At 35.7% G+C, this 16,206-nt stretch overlaps 1 protein-coding gene across 1 annotated transcript in view; it reads left to right on the top strand.

The window, feature by feature from the left end:
- Positions 1-16,206, top strand: part of LOC131993243 (gamma-aminobutyric acid receptor subunit pi) — a 97,880-nt gene that overhangs the window by 11,780 nt on the left and 69,894 nt on the right. Inside the window, exon 2 of the mRNA XM_059359048.1 lies at positions 16,032-16,127. Within this exon, the coding sequence (XP_059215031.1) occupies positions 16,075-16,127 (53 nt within the window). The 5' untranslated portion in view covers positions 16,032-16,074. The remainder of the gene's footprint in view (positions 1-16,031; positions 16,128-16,206) is intronic.

The following is a 16,206-nucleotide window of genomic DNA, read 5'->3' as shown; positions in this document are numbered from 1 at the left end:
ATTGTTTGGGTAAAAACAGACCCTTTTTACAATATTAACTACATGTTTCTGTAACAGGGTGTTCGAGGGCCCAATTACAGTAACCCAAACCACAGGATCGTTTAATAAAGAGTCTTTTATCTCTTCTTGAATGGTCTTTACAACAAACAGGCAATCACAATGCAGTCCAAAAACAAACTTCATCTCAGAGTCTCTTGGGACTGAGATGTCTGACCTCTTATAAGATGTAATCCAGCAGTGTAGCAGCAGGACGCCACACCGGCAGGTAAACACCAGGAAAGGTTAAGACAGAGATTGTGGTTAGTAGTGATGGGACGAACGACACTGGTGCGTCAGCACTGTGCCGAGCACACAAGAGTGAAACCCCGTATTGGTGCATGTATCATTTAAGAAAAAATTCATGTGACCGATACAGGAAGTGTGTCATTTTTGTCGTAATTTTAAAACTTAAGTTAACAAAATTCCATACATAAGTTAAAAAGTTTAACTCTGAATTCTATTATAGACAAATTCGCTATATTTTACATACCAACTCTGTTTTGCATTTACACAAACAAGATTTTAAGCAAATTTTAAACTCTTCTCCTGAAAAACTTAACTCAGCAAACAAATTCAAATGAAATTATACAATGCTGAGATCATATTTTAAGTAAAGGACTGGCGATTAAATATTTCACAGGCTGAAGTTGGGTTTGCAGCATCTTAGCTTTTCAATCTCATTTTAATTTTGTTTACCTGCAATGATTTTATAACTACTGCAGGGGGCACTATAGAGTGACCAACACAGTGTCAATACAGTGCTGACACAGTTTGTGTAGTGTGTCAATACACTCCTTGAGGTATCATCATCCAATCACTACAGAAAGCTGAATAGTTTACCTGGAGAACGACGAGGCTGGTTGGTCAGAGGCAGGCAGGGTCGGCAACGAGAGATCAGTCCAAAGGAAACGCAAAGGAGTCCTGCATGGAGGCTGAGAACAATCTGCCACACTGCAAAAAAAGAAAAGTTGGGTGAACTCAAAATTTCAAGGCAACAAACTTCGATAAAATTTTAAGTTGGACAATTAAACTAAATATTTTAAGTTTTGTTTTTGAGTTTACTCAACTCTGAATTTCTCTGGCACGATTGTAACGCCGCTATGAATGTCAGCTAATGTTGCGACCACAATTTCGAGTTAGCATTGATACGCTAATGGCTACTCTTGTAGCTGTAACAAGCAGCACTGCTAGCATCAGTTAGCCGCTAGCATCAGTTAGCCGCTAGCTTTCGCTAATGACCGAATTTCACAACAAAGAAATAAGAGTTATCAGAACTATTGTCCCTTGTTGTGAACCCCAACTTAAAGATATAAGTAACAACAACTCACCAACTTGTTTTTGAGCAGACAACTGGCTTCCTTTGTTGTGCTAACTTATATTATTGCCCTAAATGTCAATAATTTATATTTCCAAGTTTCACCAACTTAAATCACTGTTTTAGGCCAAAAAATACAAGTTGGCTTTTTTGCAGTGCAGTGAGTGTGTGAACCAGAGAGGTGGCTTGATTAAATAGTAGCTTGATTACTGATGAGGAGCACCTGAGTGCACAGGTGATCACAGTTGGCTGATGAGGTGGGAGTGGCCGGCAGGGAGAGTGAGCAGAGGGGAGGAGAGAGGAAAATTACTGGCAGAGCAGCAGAGGAATGGATTGTGACAGTTAGTCTTAATTTTCTGGCAAAAGTCTTGAAGGCTAACTTCTTCCATGTGAGTATGTTCCGGTCTGGTCTATTCCTTAAGTCTCCAAAAAAAGTTGTTATTGGCTTTGTAAGCTAGCTAGCTAGCTAACTAGCAACGAAGCCCAAATAACTTTGAAAAGGAAAATATTGGCAAATAAATGAAGCCGCGTTGTAACATGTGCCAAGCTAACATGTCATTACTAGCTTTTAGTATGGTGGCCTGGAAGTGCAAAACACTTTTACAAAATGTGAAACACTTTTACAAAGCTTGAGACAAATTTACATTTGAGAAAACAGTTTTACATATCATAAAAAAAAATTCATTAACACAACACTTTTACAAACACTGAAAACAAATTTACAAGTGGCAAAACACTTTTACAAATGACAAAACAAATGTACAAGTGGTGAAACACTTTTACAATTGACAAAACAAATTTACAAGTGACAAAACACTTTTACAATTGACAAAACACTTTTACAAATGACAAAACACTTTTACAAACACTGAAAACAAATTTACAAGTGGCAAAACACTTTTACAATTGACAAAACAAATTTACAAGTGGCAAAACACTTTTACAATTGACAAAACACTTTTACAATTGACAAAACAAATTTACAAGTGACAAAACACTTTTACAATTGACAAACCACTTTTACAAATGACAAAACACTTTTACAAACACTGAAAACAAATTTACAAGTGGCAAAACACTTTTACAATTGACAAAACAAATTTACAAGTGGCAAAACACTTTTACAATTGACAAAACAAATTTACAAGTGGTGAAACACTTTTACAAATGGCAAAACAGTGTGTTTTGCACTTCCAGGCCACCGTATTTTAGCTTGTACAAGATATGTTAGCATACAAATTCACTGCTAACATAAGCTATTGCTAACAGCTGACAGCTAGCTAACCAGACACCGGCTGTATCCCAATGTTTCTTTGGAGTCGGGTCGTCCAGAGGCGAGGCTGATCCTGGAGCAAAACTCACCATGGAGATGTGGTCTGTTTCTATTTTTTAATTTTACAGGACAATAACAGTTATTTATAAATAATAATAGCGGACTGTCGGTCCCTGTATACACAATAAACAAATCTTTATAGCTACGTATACTTTGCACAAAGTACATCATCATCTGACGCATATTAATAAACAATTAATAACTTTAGCGACTGAGATGGAATTAATTAACTTAACTAGCAATGTAACAAGATTATGTTTATTATCTTTTAGCTAAATATCCTGGCATTTGTTTATGCATATGTTTTTGCTTGACTTTGAACACAAGTTTTGTAAGTTATGTGATAACAAATATTCAGTGTAAACTGAAAATTCTTATATATTTAAATATTCGTTTTTCCTGTTGTAGTGGCTTTGGTGCCTGCTCGTCCAAAACAATTTTTGTTGTCAAACTGTCTTGCAAAATTAAGAAATTAATTACAAAAAGCCTTTTCTGCATGTAAACTACACTGCAAAAAAAGAAAAGTAAAAGGCAACAAACTTCGATAAAATTTTAAGTTGAACAATTAAACTAAATAATTTAAGTTTTGTTTTTGAGTTTGCTCAACTCTGAATTCTGATTTTTGAACTTATAATTTTACATTGTAGTAACTTTTAATCCTTACTTCTGCTAACTTCTGCAATGTGCTGAATTAGCACGATTGTAACGGCGCTATGAAATGTCAGCTAATGTTGCGACCACAATTTTGAGTTAGCATTGATACGCTAATGGCTACTCTTGTAGCTGAAACAAGCAGCGCCGCTAGCATCAGTTAGCCACTAGCATCAGTTAGCCGCTAGCTTTTGCTAATGACAGAATTTCACAGATTTCCCGCATTTCACAACAAAGAAATAAGAGTTATCAGAACTATTGTCCCTTGTTGTGAACCCCAACTTAAAGATATAAGTAACAACAACTCACCAACTTGTTTTTGAGCAGACAACTGGCTTCCTTTGTTGTGCTAACTCACATTATTGCCCTTAATGTCAATAATTTATATTTCCAAGTTTTACCAACTTAAATCACTGTTTTAGGCAAAAAAATACAGGTTGCAGTGTACAACAACAACAGAAAAACGATCATTTTCTGGCCTGAATGTGGTGTCTGGTGAGCTAACCATCAATGTCAACAACAATAGCAAATGTAAATATGTATTTGTATGCTAACATGTCTTCAAAAACAGTGGCATCATTCAGTAATAGTGACAGAAATAAGAATGACAGAGGGAAAGGCTGAATTTGGGGATGGACTAGCAGTTTGGAGGCCACAAAGGTTGACATGCTATTGATGTGACTCATCCAGTATGCCAAGAATAAGTACCTTGAAGAGCAACAAAGGAGAGAAAAGCCCAAGAATTAAATGAAGTGACTCAGTTCTGCCTGACACATCTTTTTATATTTGCCGCTGCCCTTTTCAAGTCGGCTTAAAATCAAATTGCAAGCAGTTGGGAGTCACTGCTGAAAGACAGGCTTCACTTTGGAGGGCTGTTAGCCATCCTCCCACGTTATAGTGTGCTCCATCGTGATGGTCACTGAGCTCGGGCGTACGCCAGAACAGATCTAACAAACAAACATGGGCTGAAGAGTGATATCTGTGCATTAGATGCAGCGCTGCATAACCTTAGGCGCTGATAACTCATGGCCTCATCTCCTAAAATAACAAGTAAGCAAATATGTGGTTACTTTGAAGATTAGAGTTAGAAAACTGGCTGACTACAGCTGTTTTATGTGTACGGTTTTATATCTGTACGTGTTTACAAGTTGTAGAAGGAGGTTATGTTGAAGGCCGCAAAAGCTTGTCAGAAATCCGTTTCATCTATTTATTTTATTTCTAGACTTCAAAAAGTTACACACAGACAGTGACAGATGAATTCAATTACACCTGAAAGTGAGAAAAACAAAAAATGATTATGTAGTTTTCTCATTTACTGTCCCATCAGAGCCACTCACAGACTAACTGGGGCATATGCAGACAACCACACAATCATATTTCTAATCATTTTTTTTGATGGAAGTCACAAACTTTGTTACAAATGGAGCAAATCCAGCACTCAAGATGGTTAAAAGTCTATTGAGTGGAATCGATTATTTGATTTGAGTATTTTCTCACATGCAGTTCACTCTCTGAGACCAAGAAAAACTGACAAGAGCATTTTTAAAAGGGGTCCCTTGACCTCATATGTGAATAAAGGTCCATAAGCACAAATTGCATCAATTGAATATGACCGGAAAGCTGAGACTCTTGTGGATTCATGAGCCCAATAGTTTTCATATGTGATAATGTTAGTCCCCATAGTAGTATTTAGTTGTAGTGAGAGCATTTAAAAAAAAAAAAAACTAGTCCTCACTACACTGTAAAAAATGTTTATGGCGAAAAACTGCTAAACCATGACGGTAAAAGACCGTAAAATGATAAATGGGTTAATTCAGTTTCAGTAACAATGAAACACCGTAAATGTATATAGCAAAAATATACTGTAATATATATACATCCAAGCCATCATTTTTGCATTTATTTTTTGTAAAAAAACCTTTTTCTCACTGTTAAATGTACTAAACACCATATCTCTAACAGATACTGTAATATTTAATGGTAAAATCTTTAATTTATGTGGCATTTAAAAAATATTTTCTTGTTAATTATATGGCAGAACAGCGTTTCTTTTGATGGAAAAACGTTTGATTTTTTTACCGTAAAATATGGAATAAAATGGCAATCTTAAACGTGAAATCAACAGTGCTAATATTTTACCTTAATATTACAAAAAGTTGTATTACCGTATTTATTACGGTAAAGTTCTGGCAACCACAGCTGCCGCTTTTTTACTGTAAAAACAACATTTTTTTTTTTTTTTTACAGTGTATAGCATCCAGATACTTTTGACAGCCCTATACAGTAGCAACATGCAGTTGACAGATATGAAACCACAACTAGATTTTCTGACGTTAATTCTCAATGCAACAGCTCAATGAAATACATTGTGGGTATAATGAATAATAAGAACATTTAATATGTTTTAATTATGTAATTAGTTTCAGAAAGCAGCCTTCTGAGAACCTTTACAGAGTTATTTACATGCAAAAGTGGTGCAAAAGTGCACAAAAACAACAGTATTTTTTCATTCCAGCTTAACAATTGACTATATCATGAGATGTTCAAAGCATTAAAAAGATTCCCTGTTCAATAAAAATAAATCTAACTTCACAACTCTTGCTTTAAAGTTGACATGACCCACATTTAAATATGAACAGCAGCATCACGTACAGCAAGCTCCAGTTTTGGTCACCAAGCGAGCAAACACATTAACACTTATCTCCGGACTGAGCCGTTCTCTGTTTGTGTCTCTGCCAACTTTGTCACAGTCAGATGGACCGCAATTAACGACGAGTGTCCCCGAGGAAGAGCAGGAATGTTAAAAGTCTTCACTCACTGCTGATAGAACTCATTCAACAGCTATGACTCATCAGCAATTCACTTAATAATGCATTCAATCCAAATTCCTCAATCGTTTTTTCATTAAAAATTTCCCTTGTATATCTTGCCTTAATTAGTGCTTCAGTCACTGGTGACATTGGGGTGTTATGCTTGTTTTACATGTAAACTGATCTCTATAAACAGATATATCTGCATGCTGCATCTGTAGAGAGCAGGAGCATATTTTGGATTTGGAAGCTCTCTGGTTTCTGTCTGTAGTTTGTGGTCTGAGCAGTATTGACCAATTACGTTTGAGCAGGCTAAACTACGGTGGCTGGTAAGTGCAAAAAAAAAAAAAAATCTTTCCTGCCACATGCCATCACATTGTACAATAACAAATAATAACCTGGTTCATTACATACTGTCTATGCACTTTATGTGTTTTTATGCACACTGTTCATTGCACCTTATTTGTTTCATAGCACCAACATTCTTATACTGTATATTCATATTTATTCTGCACTGGAATTCTATTCTACTCCTTAATACATACTCTTCTTTAGACACTTTATATTTTATTGTATTTTTATTGTATTTTTATATTTTATTGCTTGAAGTATGCCTAGGTTGTTCTTTTTATTTAATTGTGTTGTCATTGTCTCTGTGTGTAATGCTGCTGCTACACTGTAATTTCCCAGCTTGGGATAAATAAAGTCTATCTATCTATCTATCTATCTATCTATCTATCTATCTATCTATCTATCTATCTATCTATCTATCTATCTATCTATCTATCTATCTATCTATCTATCTATCTATCTATCTATCTATCTATCTATCTATCTATCTATCTATCTATCTATCTATCTATCTATCTATCTATCTATCTATCTAAAACAAAATTACAAAAACTGAAACACTTTTACAAATACTCAAACAAATTTACATTTTAGAAAACAAATTTACAAAATACAAAACACTTTCACAAACTCTGAAACAAATTTACAAAGACAAAATCCACCGGAAAGGGAATGGACCAAAAGTCGGATCTGACCCGGAAGTAATTGAGTGAGTGGTTTGTTTTGAAAATACTGTACGGAGCGAGTATTGTCATGTAGTTTGTTTGGAGGTTAATGATGTTTTGCCCATTTTGTTGAAACCATTTGAGTCTGTTACCACGGTTTTGCATTTCGTGTGGACGGTCTCTGTCAGCAAGAGAGTTTGTAAAAGTGTTTCAGAGTGTTTAAATTTGTTTCAGAGTTTGTAAAAGTGTTTTGAATTTTGTAAATTAGTTTTCTAAAATGTAAATTTGTTTTAATATTTGTAAAAGTGTTTCAGTTTTTGTCATTTTGTTTTGCACTTACCAGCCACCGTACTAAACAGTCCATGTCTAGAGCAAGAAGGCTTGAAGGCATTTGCTGAATTGTAATATTGGAAACCAATCTCCTATCATCTCATTATAACTGGCTACTTGTGAAACAATCTGTCTTTCAACTGTCATGGTGACGGTTTTGAAGAATGGATCTTACTTGATTCCTGTGGTCTATGTCTCGTCCCATCAGGTTGAATGCACTTATTGTAAGTCGCTTTGGACAAAAGCGTCTGCTAAATGACATGTAATGTAATGTAATGTAACTTGTGCTGTGTTGTGTTTATGGTATGTATTGTATGTATTTGTGTTGGACTACTGTCTGTAAAGCAAATTGGGGACATTAAAGTTATTGAATCTTGAATCTAATCTAATCTAATCTAATCTAATCTAATCTAATCTAATCGGACTGTAAACAATGTGTTGAAGAACTATAAGGGGAAAGTGTTGTGCTGGGACTCTTCACCCGTGAGCGTACTCCGGTAAGGGAATAAGGACACCGTTTTTACTTTAACCTCTTTATCTTAAACTTTTTCCAGCAGCTTATCATTACACACACTTATTCAACACATGCTGATTCCAAGGACCCCGAACGTAAACCTAGCTGCCCTGTATCCTGCCCGACTCAAACAGACTGAACTAAAAAGTGCCTAAATATAATTTATAAACCTGTATAAATCAACAATATCAATATAATCAAATTAACAGATTAATAGGGTGTATTTGCTGGTCACAAATAGCCTGGGTATACCCAGACTGCCTTGCACGCTCGAATTTGATTTCGAACCTCCAGGCAGTCTGGAAACAAGGCGATTATCTTAGCCCTGTTTTAGGGATCCAATCACAGAGCGGGGAGGGACGGTGAGACGATGACGCGTACTACTCGGCACTTGGAAGCTTGTAGTTTTCCGGATCCAACATGGCTGCTGCGGACGCGAAACTCTCTTTAGCTGTAGATGGTGTTTTAAATAGTTTAGAGCGAAAGTTGAAAGGCGAAAGGTCTCTCGGCAGCTCCGCTGTCCCCCAGCTGGTAGCCAGATCACCGGTAGCGGGACTATTAGCGCCGCACGGGCGGTTTCTGCGGCTCGTTGCGCCGAGCCGGTGAGACCGCCGGTCACCGCCGGTGATCTCGCTCCGAATCGGGGGACAGCGGAGCCCCCAGAGACCTGCAGCAGCTTGTTTATTGCCCATAAAATCAGTGGATGTGTGTGGCTGAATGACATGAGGGGGAATAAAGCGTGAAAATAAATAATCTTGCAGAAAGCGAGAACTGGAGAAGCAAAGCAGCAAACAACACTCTCTCACAGACACACACACAACAAACATCCATCTCTGTTGCTCTACTACGTCATCTGGTATAACTGATCTGATTGGCTAAGAGCTACCTACAGACGCTTTGATAGACATTCTAAGCGCCCAATAAACGGCTCCGAAGGATCGTAAACCACACCTCCTCTACGGAGAAATGCATTGAAGGTGTCCAGACCTAATCTCCAATGAGATTTGGTCTGGTGTTAGCCAGGCTAGGTCACAAAGGGAATTTAGAACACAATGATTGACACACAAAAAGGAAGTCTTGGCCCCAATTTCCACTATCGAGACAGCCAATGGTTTTCAAAATTGCAGGTATACAGTACGAGACAGTAAAGAGCTAATGGAGATGATGGGAGATGAAGGACAAATTTCAACCAAAATCTCCTGGACTTCAGAGGTTTAAGCAGTTCCTTAAATTTATTTAGCATAAATGCTCATGGAATTGACTTGATTTTTGCTCATGTGTCCAGTAAAGTGAGCTGAATGAGTAAAGAGGGACATTATCATCATGTAAAACCATTGAAACTGTTTTCAGATTTATAGCTGCTGTTAAAGCAATATTTTCACAATGCTGTACTGTACATTGACAAGAAAAAAAGGTCAATTATGATATTTCCACTGCGTCCATCGCCTCGTTGCCCTGTCACTCACAGCTGATGAGGAAGTGGCTCCATTTGCACCCCAGAGTGCACCACTTCAGAGTGATTTAAGCTCAATGAAGGATGTTAAAAACTGAATATAAATGTGTTACTTTTGGACTAATGCACTTGAGACGGTATAAACTCAAACGCACTCACTGAGCAGCACAGTTTGGGGAATTAGTGCACATGTATTTTAAGCCTTTTAAACAGCATAATAATGCAAAATTCCAAAATATTTAGATATACAAAACATATTTGTTCCTGTTCCAGCAGATATTAATTACAAGATGCTATTTTGTACGTTAAATACTTCAATTACATGTATTAGACGGTCTCTTCATCTTTCCCAGCACTTTATACTTGGACCCCTGCTGTGGACTTCCATTATAAATGATTATACATGCAGGCTGCTAATGCATTAAAAGGACTGAATGACTCCCACTCACATGGAAGAAATTCAGTCAGTACATTACAGCCCGTAACCAGGAGACTATTCAGGGCATCAGGGACACCTTTTTAAAACTCACACGATCATTCAAAGCAAATGTTTGACTGTGTCTGATGTTGTTATATATTTATGTGAAGATAGTTTGGATAGAATAAAAGATTCCACGTCTAAAACAATGGTACACTGTAAAAAATATTCTGTTTAATTTACGGTAAAATACCGGCAGCTGTGGTTGCCAGAACTTTACCGTAAAAAATACAGTGAGTGGGTTTTCTACTGTAAATTTAAATGTAAATATCAGCTAAATCTGTCATTTAGACTGAAAAATCACTTGCCATTTTATCCCTATTGTGTCTCTTTTTGGTAATTTTGTGTCTCATTTGATAATTTTACATATTTTTTTGGTCATTTTGTGTCTTTTTTTGATAATTTCATGTCTCTTTTGGTCATTTTGTGTCTTTTTTGATGGTTTTGTGTCTCTTTTGGTCGTTTTCTGTCTCTTTTTTTGGTCGTTTTGTGACTCTTTTGGTCATTTTAGGTCCTTTGTTAGGTCCTTTGGTCTGCTATTATTTTTAGGGTAGTTATGTCCTTGTGACGTTATGGTATGACTCCATTCATTTTAAATGAAAAATCTAATATTTTTTACAGCAAAACTGTGTTTTCTAAAGTTTATGACAGAAAAAAGTAAAAGTTTTGTGCTATTCTTTGATTCACGGTAATTAAAAGTGTCTACTACGGTGATATTACATTTTTAATTTCACGCCCTATTTCTGATATAATTTGACAGTGTTTTACTGTAATTTCTACAAACATTTTTTACAGTGTACAAGATTGAAGTGATGAATGCAATATTCCAGGTGTAGAATGATGAATGTATAGCAGGCAGTGTGGATTATTTAAATCTGCTGCTACAAGAAAGAAAGCTTTTTGAAGTGGAAAGCACGCTGCAAAAAGACCATTTGCATGCTCCAGTGCATAGATGGCAGCATCAGCCATCACATATTGATCCAAATTAGTTCTTTCTCCAGTGCAAGAAAAGGTAAACATAACCCTGTGTCAACCACAAAGAGAGATTTTTGAAGAAAAAAAAATTCAGAGGGCAAAAGGAGATCTTTAGGGGAAGATAACAAGTCAACAGTAGATGCAAAATAGAAGTGGTGTACATACTTTGAAAGCTCAGAAGCTAAATATTTATTAGAGATGTAGCTAAGCTCCGAGGTCATTCTTATTTAGTCATAAATTGTGTTTTGGTTGAGCACCTGTTCAAATTTGAATAGCACTTCTGTTCTTTATTGTTTTACTGTTTTTAGTATTTTATTGTTTTTATTTATACCTATTTGTGTATGATTTATTCTATTTTAATAACTGTACAGCACTTTGGTCAACTGAGGTTGTTTTTAAAATTTTGGGGTCTTTGTTTTTATCCTGGTGGTATTCAAAATGGTATCGAGCATGGAATATTTTCCAGAGAACCAGGTCTCACAGAAATCCGTGAAATAGCCACGGAATTGTTCAAATTTCCGTGAAACTGACACGGATTTCGCTACAATGCAAGTTAATATTTTTTCCTATTGGTTTGTTCCAAGTCACGTGACTTTCAAGGTTCCGGCGGTCAGAACAAAATACATGGCGGACAGTTCTCTCATTTTTAGTGAAAAAATTAATATTTTGACTTTGTTTCTGCATAAAAATGGATTTTGATCACATTTCTAGCGAGAAATATATGTTTTATTTTCTAAATAGTCACTCAGTGAATGTACATAATTACTTTGTGGTGAAGATCTCGTCAGAAAAATATGACTGTCATTAACTTGCGTTGTAGCGAAATCCGTGTCAGTTTCACAGAAATTTGAGTGATTCCGTGGCTATTCCACGGATTTTGAGTTAAGCGAAATCCGTGGCTATACTGTAAAAAATGTCTGTAGATTTTACGGTGAAAAACTGCTAAACCATGACAGTAAAAGACCGTAAAATGATAAATGTGTTAATTCACTTTCAGTAACAATAAAAAACAATGTAAATGTATATATATCAGCCAAAACAGTGTTTTTTTTTACACTTTTTGGGGGGAAAATTACTCTACTGTAAAATACATTGGCACCGTGTTTGTAACCAAAAAATGCTGTTATATATATATATATATATATATACAAGCATCACTGTAATTTTTGCATTTATTTTTTGTAAAAATACTTTTTCTCACTGTTAAATGTACTAAACACCATATCTCTAACAAAAATATATAACAAAGTTTTTTTCGATGGAAAATATTTTTATTTTTTACGGAAAGATATGGAGTAAAATGGCAATCAAATCGTGAAACGTGAAAACGTGAAATCAAAAGTGCTAATATAATTTTACCGTAATGTTAGAAAAAGATGCACCGTATTTATTACGGTAAAGTTCTGGCAACTACAGCTGCCGTTTTTTTACTGTAAAAGCAACAGTTGTTTTTTTACAGTGTATTTCACGGATTCCTGTGAGACCAGGTTGTTTCCAGAGTATCGGTATCAAGTTGAAAATTTTAGTATTGTGACAACCCTAGTACTGTATGCATCTGTCCAAAGCAGCTTAACCTACTTCCACTACCATGATTACATAAAGACATTATAGGCCTGGTGGTAAAGCCCATTGTGGGTTATAATGCCATGTTTTACCTGCTACTGAACCAGACACTGTGTGTTATGCAACCAAAGAAGAAGAAGAAGCGCCACCACCAACTGGTCTGGCCCTTATTTATCCCGTCTATGGTCCCACTGTATTTGAAGCCTGCTCCACAGTAAAGTCACTTTTAACACCACAGCCACAGAAGTTCACTTTCAACTTTACATTAAATATTTCCTTAGCTCGGCTTGCCGTCCACATTAGTCGGGTCTCGGTGGTTAAGTCATTCTGGTCTCCGAAGGTTTTCTGTCTGCTTTCATCTTTAAAGAGGACTCAGGGAGAGAGACGGAGAGCGCATGGAGATACAGGAAACAAGAGGACTCTCTTTGAAGGAGACTGCAATATGCTTTATTACTTTTTTGCCCGAGTCTGGAGCTTACCAAGGTTATAATACACTGTAAACAATTGTCTTGTAAATTAACAGTAGAATACTGGCAGCAGGGTTGCCAGTATTCTACTGTTAATTTTACAGTTCCTCTACTGTTATCTACTTTACAGTATGTTACTGTGATAAAACCACATACTGAATTACAGTAAAATCCTGCATTTCATTGATTTTTACAGTAGACTAAAACACAGTATAGTGCTGAAGCTGGTTGCAATATTGTTGCAGTATACAATGCAGTCATTTTCTGTAAATAGAGCATATTACTGTCTGAAAGCCAATTACTATGAATTAAGCGCCGTCTTCACTGTAACCTCAGTAATTTTAATATACCATATACTGAATGAATTAGTTAAGTAAAATACAGCCATTAAAAATGTGTACAAGAAGAGACTTAGAAAATATCACATATATATATATATATATATATATATATATATATATGATATATTTTATGGGAAACTGCAAGCTACCTACAAATATTGCCCAGAATGCATTGTTTTCTACAGTATAATACAATTTTAATGAAAAACAGTATGTTACTGTCACAATTTGGCTGTTTTCTTACAGCAATTTGTTACAGTGTAGTTTTGTATTTTTCATTAGTTTTAGTTTTAATTTCGTTGTGAATTTTTGTTTTCAAATTCAGTTCGTTTTAGTTCGTTTTTAGAGTGAGTTTTCTAGTTTTAGTTTAGTTTTTATTTTTTGGAAATGCTTAGTTTTAGTGTTAGTTTTATTTTTTTTGTAATGGGCTATGTGTTGGGTGCCAGATTCAAAGTGGTCATAATAAATTTTGCCTTTATTTCCTTTGGTTTATCATCTCAGCCCCAATAAGGTTATTAACTGTTTTGTATTTTGGTTCTAGTGTAAACATCCCAGTCTCAGTAAACATATTCACCATGTGTTGCATGTTCAAATAGAAACACTGAATTATGAATGAAAGAAATTGACAAAAACGAAAACTAAGGACATTTTCACTATAATTTTAGTTAGTTTTAGTTAGTTTTAGTTAGTTTTGTAACCTCACAATACAGTTTCAGTTAGTTACAGTTTTTTAAAAAACTTTCAGTTAACGAAAATGTTTTTTCAATTCTAGTTTTCGTTATTTCGTTAGTTTTCGTTAACTATAATAACCTTGGAGCTTCCAGTACCAGACTTGGACTAGTGGTGATGTCAGTAACAAGAGGTCATTGTGCTGTTGAAAAAAAAATGTCCCTCAGGCTTGTTAGTGCTGAATCTTGCTATTGTGTGATTAAGAAATATGTCTCGAAAAATGTAGTGTCTGGAAGAGAATGTGTGAAAGGTAACGTGAAAGTGGCATCAAGAAGCAACTGTTACCAAGGCGATAGGTAAGATCTCAGGAAGAAAAATATTTGTGGAAGCGACTGTAAGGGTTATAAATAGGAAAAAGGGCACAGGCCGTCTGTGATGTTTGCCAGCAGATCAGTTTAAAAGAACTCCCGGAAAAACAAGATGTAGGAGTCACTGGATCAGCAGAAGTAGTACACTCAAAAAAAGCAACCTGGGTGTCTGCTACCTTCTCCTTAGTCTAACATGTAGCTTCTACTAAATAAAATGATGTTTTGTGGTTGAACAGTTTTAAAACATGTAGTTTTAGCATAAAATGCAACACTTTAAAATTTACGAGAATACTTTCTGTTAAAACAACCTAATTAAATTGCTGAATATAATATTTATTTCCTGAATAATTACTATTATGTTCATTTTCATATGATAAAGGTAATCTTAAAACTGTTTTGTTGGCTCAGCACCATTAATTCATGTACTTCACTATATTAAAAAGTAGTTATAACTACCCTATTAAATAAAGTAACTCTTAATAATGTCATACACGTTTAAATGGCCCAAGAAAATTACATTAATATGTTACAATTACCCTTAGAAATCTAGTTGGACTGACCCCTGGTAATTAAGTAACAGTAACGCAAATACATCATGTTGACCCGACATATTTATGTTTTGTTCACTCAACAAAACTGTTTCTCGCTAAATTAAAGCAGCTATTCTCAACCTTGGGGTCGGGACCCCAATTGGGGTCGCGAGATGATTTCTGGGGGTCGCCAAATCATTTTGGAAGTCAGCTCTGTCTCCACTGTGTTAAAGTGTTCATGTGTTTTAGTCTTTTAGGTCATTTTGTGTCTTTTTTGTGTCCTTTTTTGGTCATTTTGTGTCTTTTTTAAGTCATTTTGTGTCTTTTTTTTTGTCATTTTGTGTCTTTTTTTCTCATTTTGTGCCTTTTTTAAGTCATTTTGTGTCTTTTTTTTGATCATTTTGTGTCTTTTTTTGGTCATTTTGTGCCTTTTTTAAGTCTTTTTGTGTCCTGTTTTGGTCATTTTGTGCCTTTTCTAAGTTATTTTGTGTCTTTTTTTGGTCATTTTGTGCCTTTTTACTAGTGTATGAATATATGTGTGTGAATGGGTGAATGAGTGCTGTCTGGAGTGTTTTGAGTGGATGCAAAGACTAAAAAAGTCCATTTTCCATTTACTGAAGCATAGTTGGTTGGTGTTTTTGGTCACTTAATGTCTTTTTTGGTCATTTTGTGTTTTGTTTTTTTTGTCATTTTGTGTCTTTTTTTTGGTCATTTTGTGTCTTTTTAGTCCATTTTGTGTCTTTTCTTTATCATTTTGTGGTCAATTTGTGTCTTTTTTGGTCATTTTGTTTCCTTTTTTTTGGGTCATTTTCTGTCTTTTCTGGTCATTTTGTGTCTCTTCTTGGTCATTTTGTTTATTTTTTGGGGTGACCTGAACTGTGCATGTGAGATTCTGTTCAGTTTGCGGGGGTCGCGGACAACATGCATGTTAAATTGGGGGTCGCGACTCAAAAAGGTTGAGAACTACTGAATTAAAGCATTTTATTTAGGTGGAAATTATTTCCTTAATTTTATTTCGTTCTGGGAACAAGTTATTTTTGAGTGTATGTGATGCTTGCTGGGATGCATCAAACAACCTTCTGTTCAAAAGGGAACAAAATCCATATTTCCTGAGTCTACTATCATCACTTGCATCTCTCTAAATTGCATGTTATTGTCCTTTGTGTGCTTTTATCTCAGATAAACTTCACCCGGCGTCTCCAACCCTGCAGCAGCAGCAGCCATGGCTCTCTATGTTTCTGGAGGGACCATATTCACCATCCTCCTCATTAGCAGGTAAGACTGCTTACAGAAATACAACCGCTGGGATGTGGAACCACAAAGCTATCTTAACAGGCAGGGAGCACAATCAAGT

Source organism: Centropristis striata, chromosome 20 (assembly GCF_030273125.1).
Source record: "Centropristis striata isolate RG_2023a ecotype Rhode Island chromosome 20, C.striata_1.0, whole genome shotgun sequence".
Classification (NCBI taxonomy): Eukaryota; Metazoa; Chordata; class Actinopteri; order Perciformes; family Serranidae; genus Centropristis; species Centropristis striata.
The sequence above is the reverse complement of the archived record's forward strand: the minus strand, read 5'-3'. Positions and strand labels throughout refer to the sequence as shown.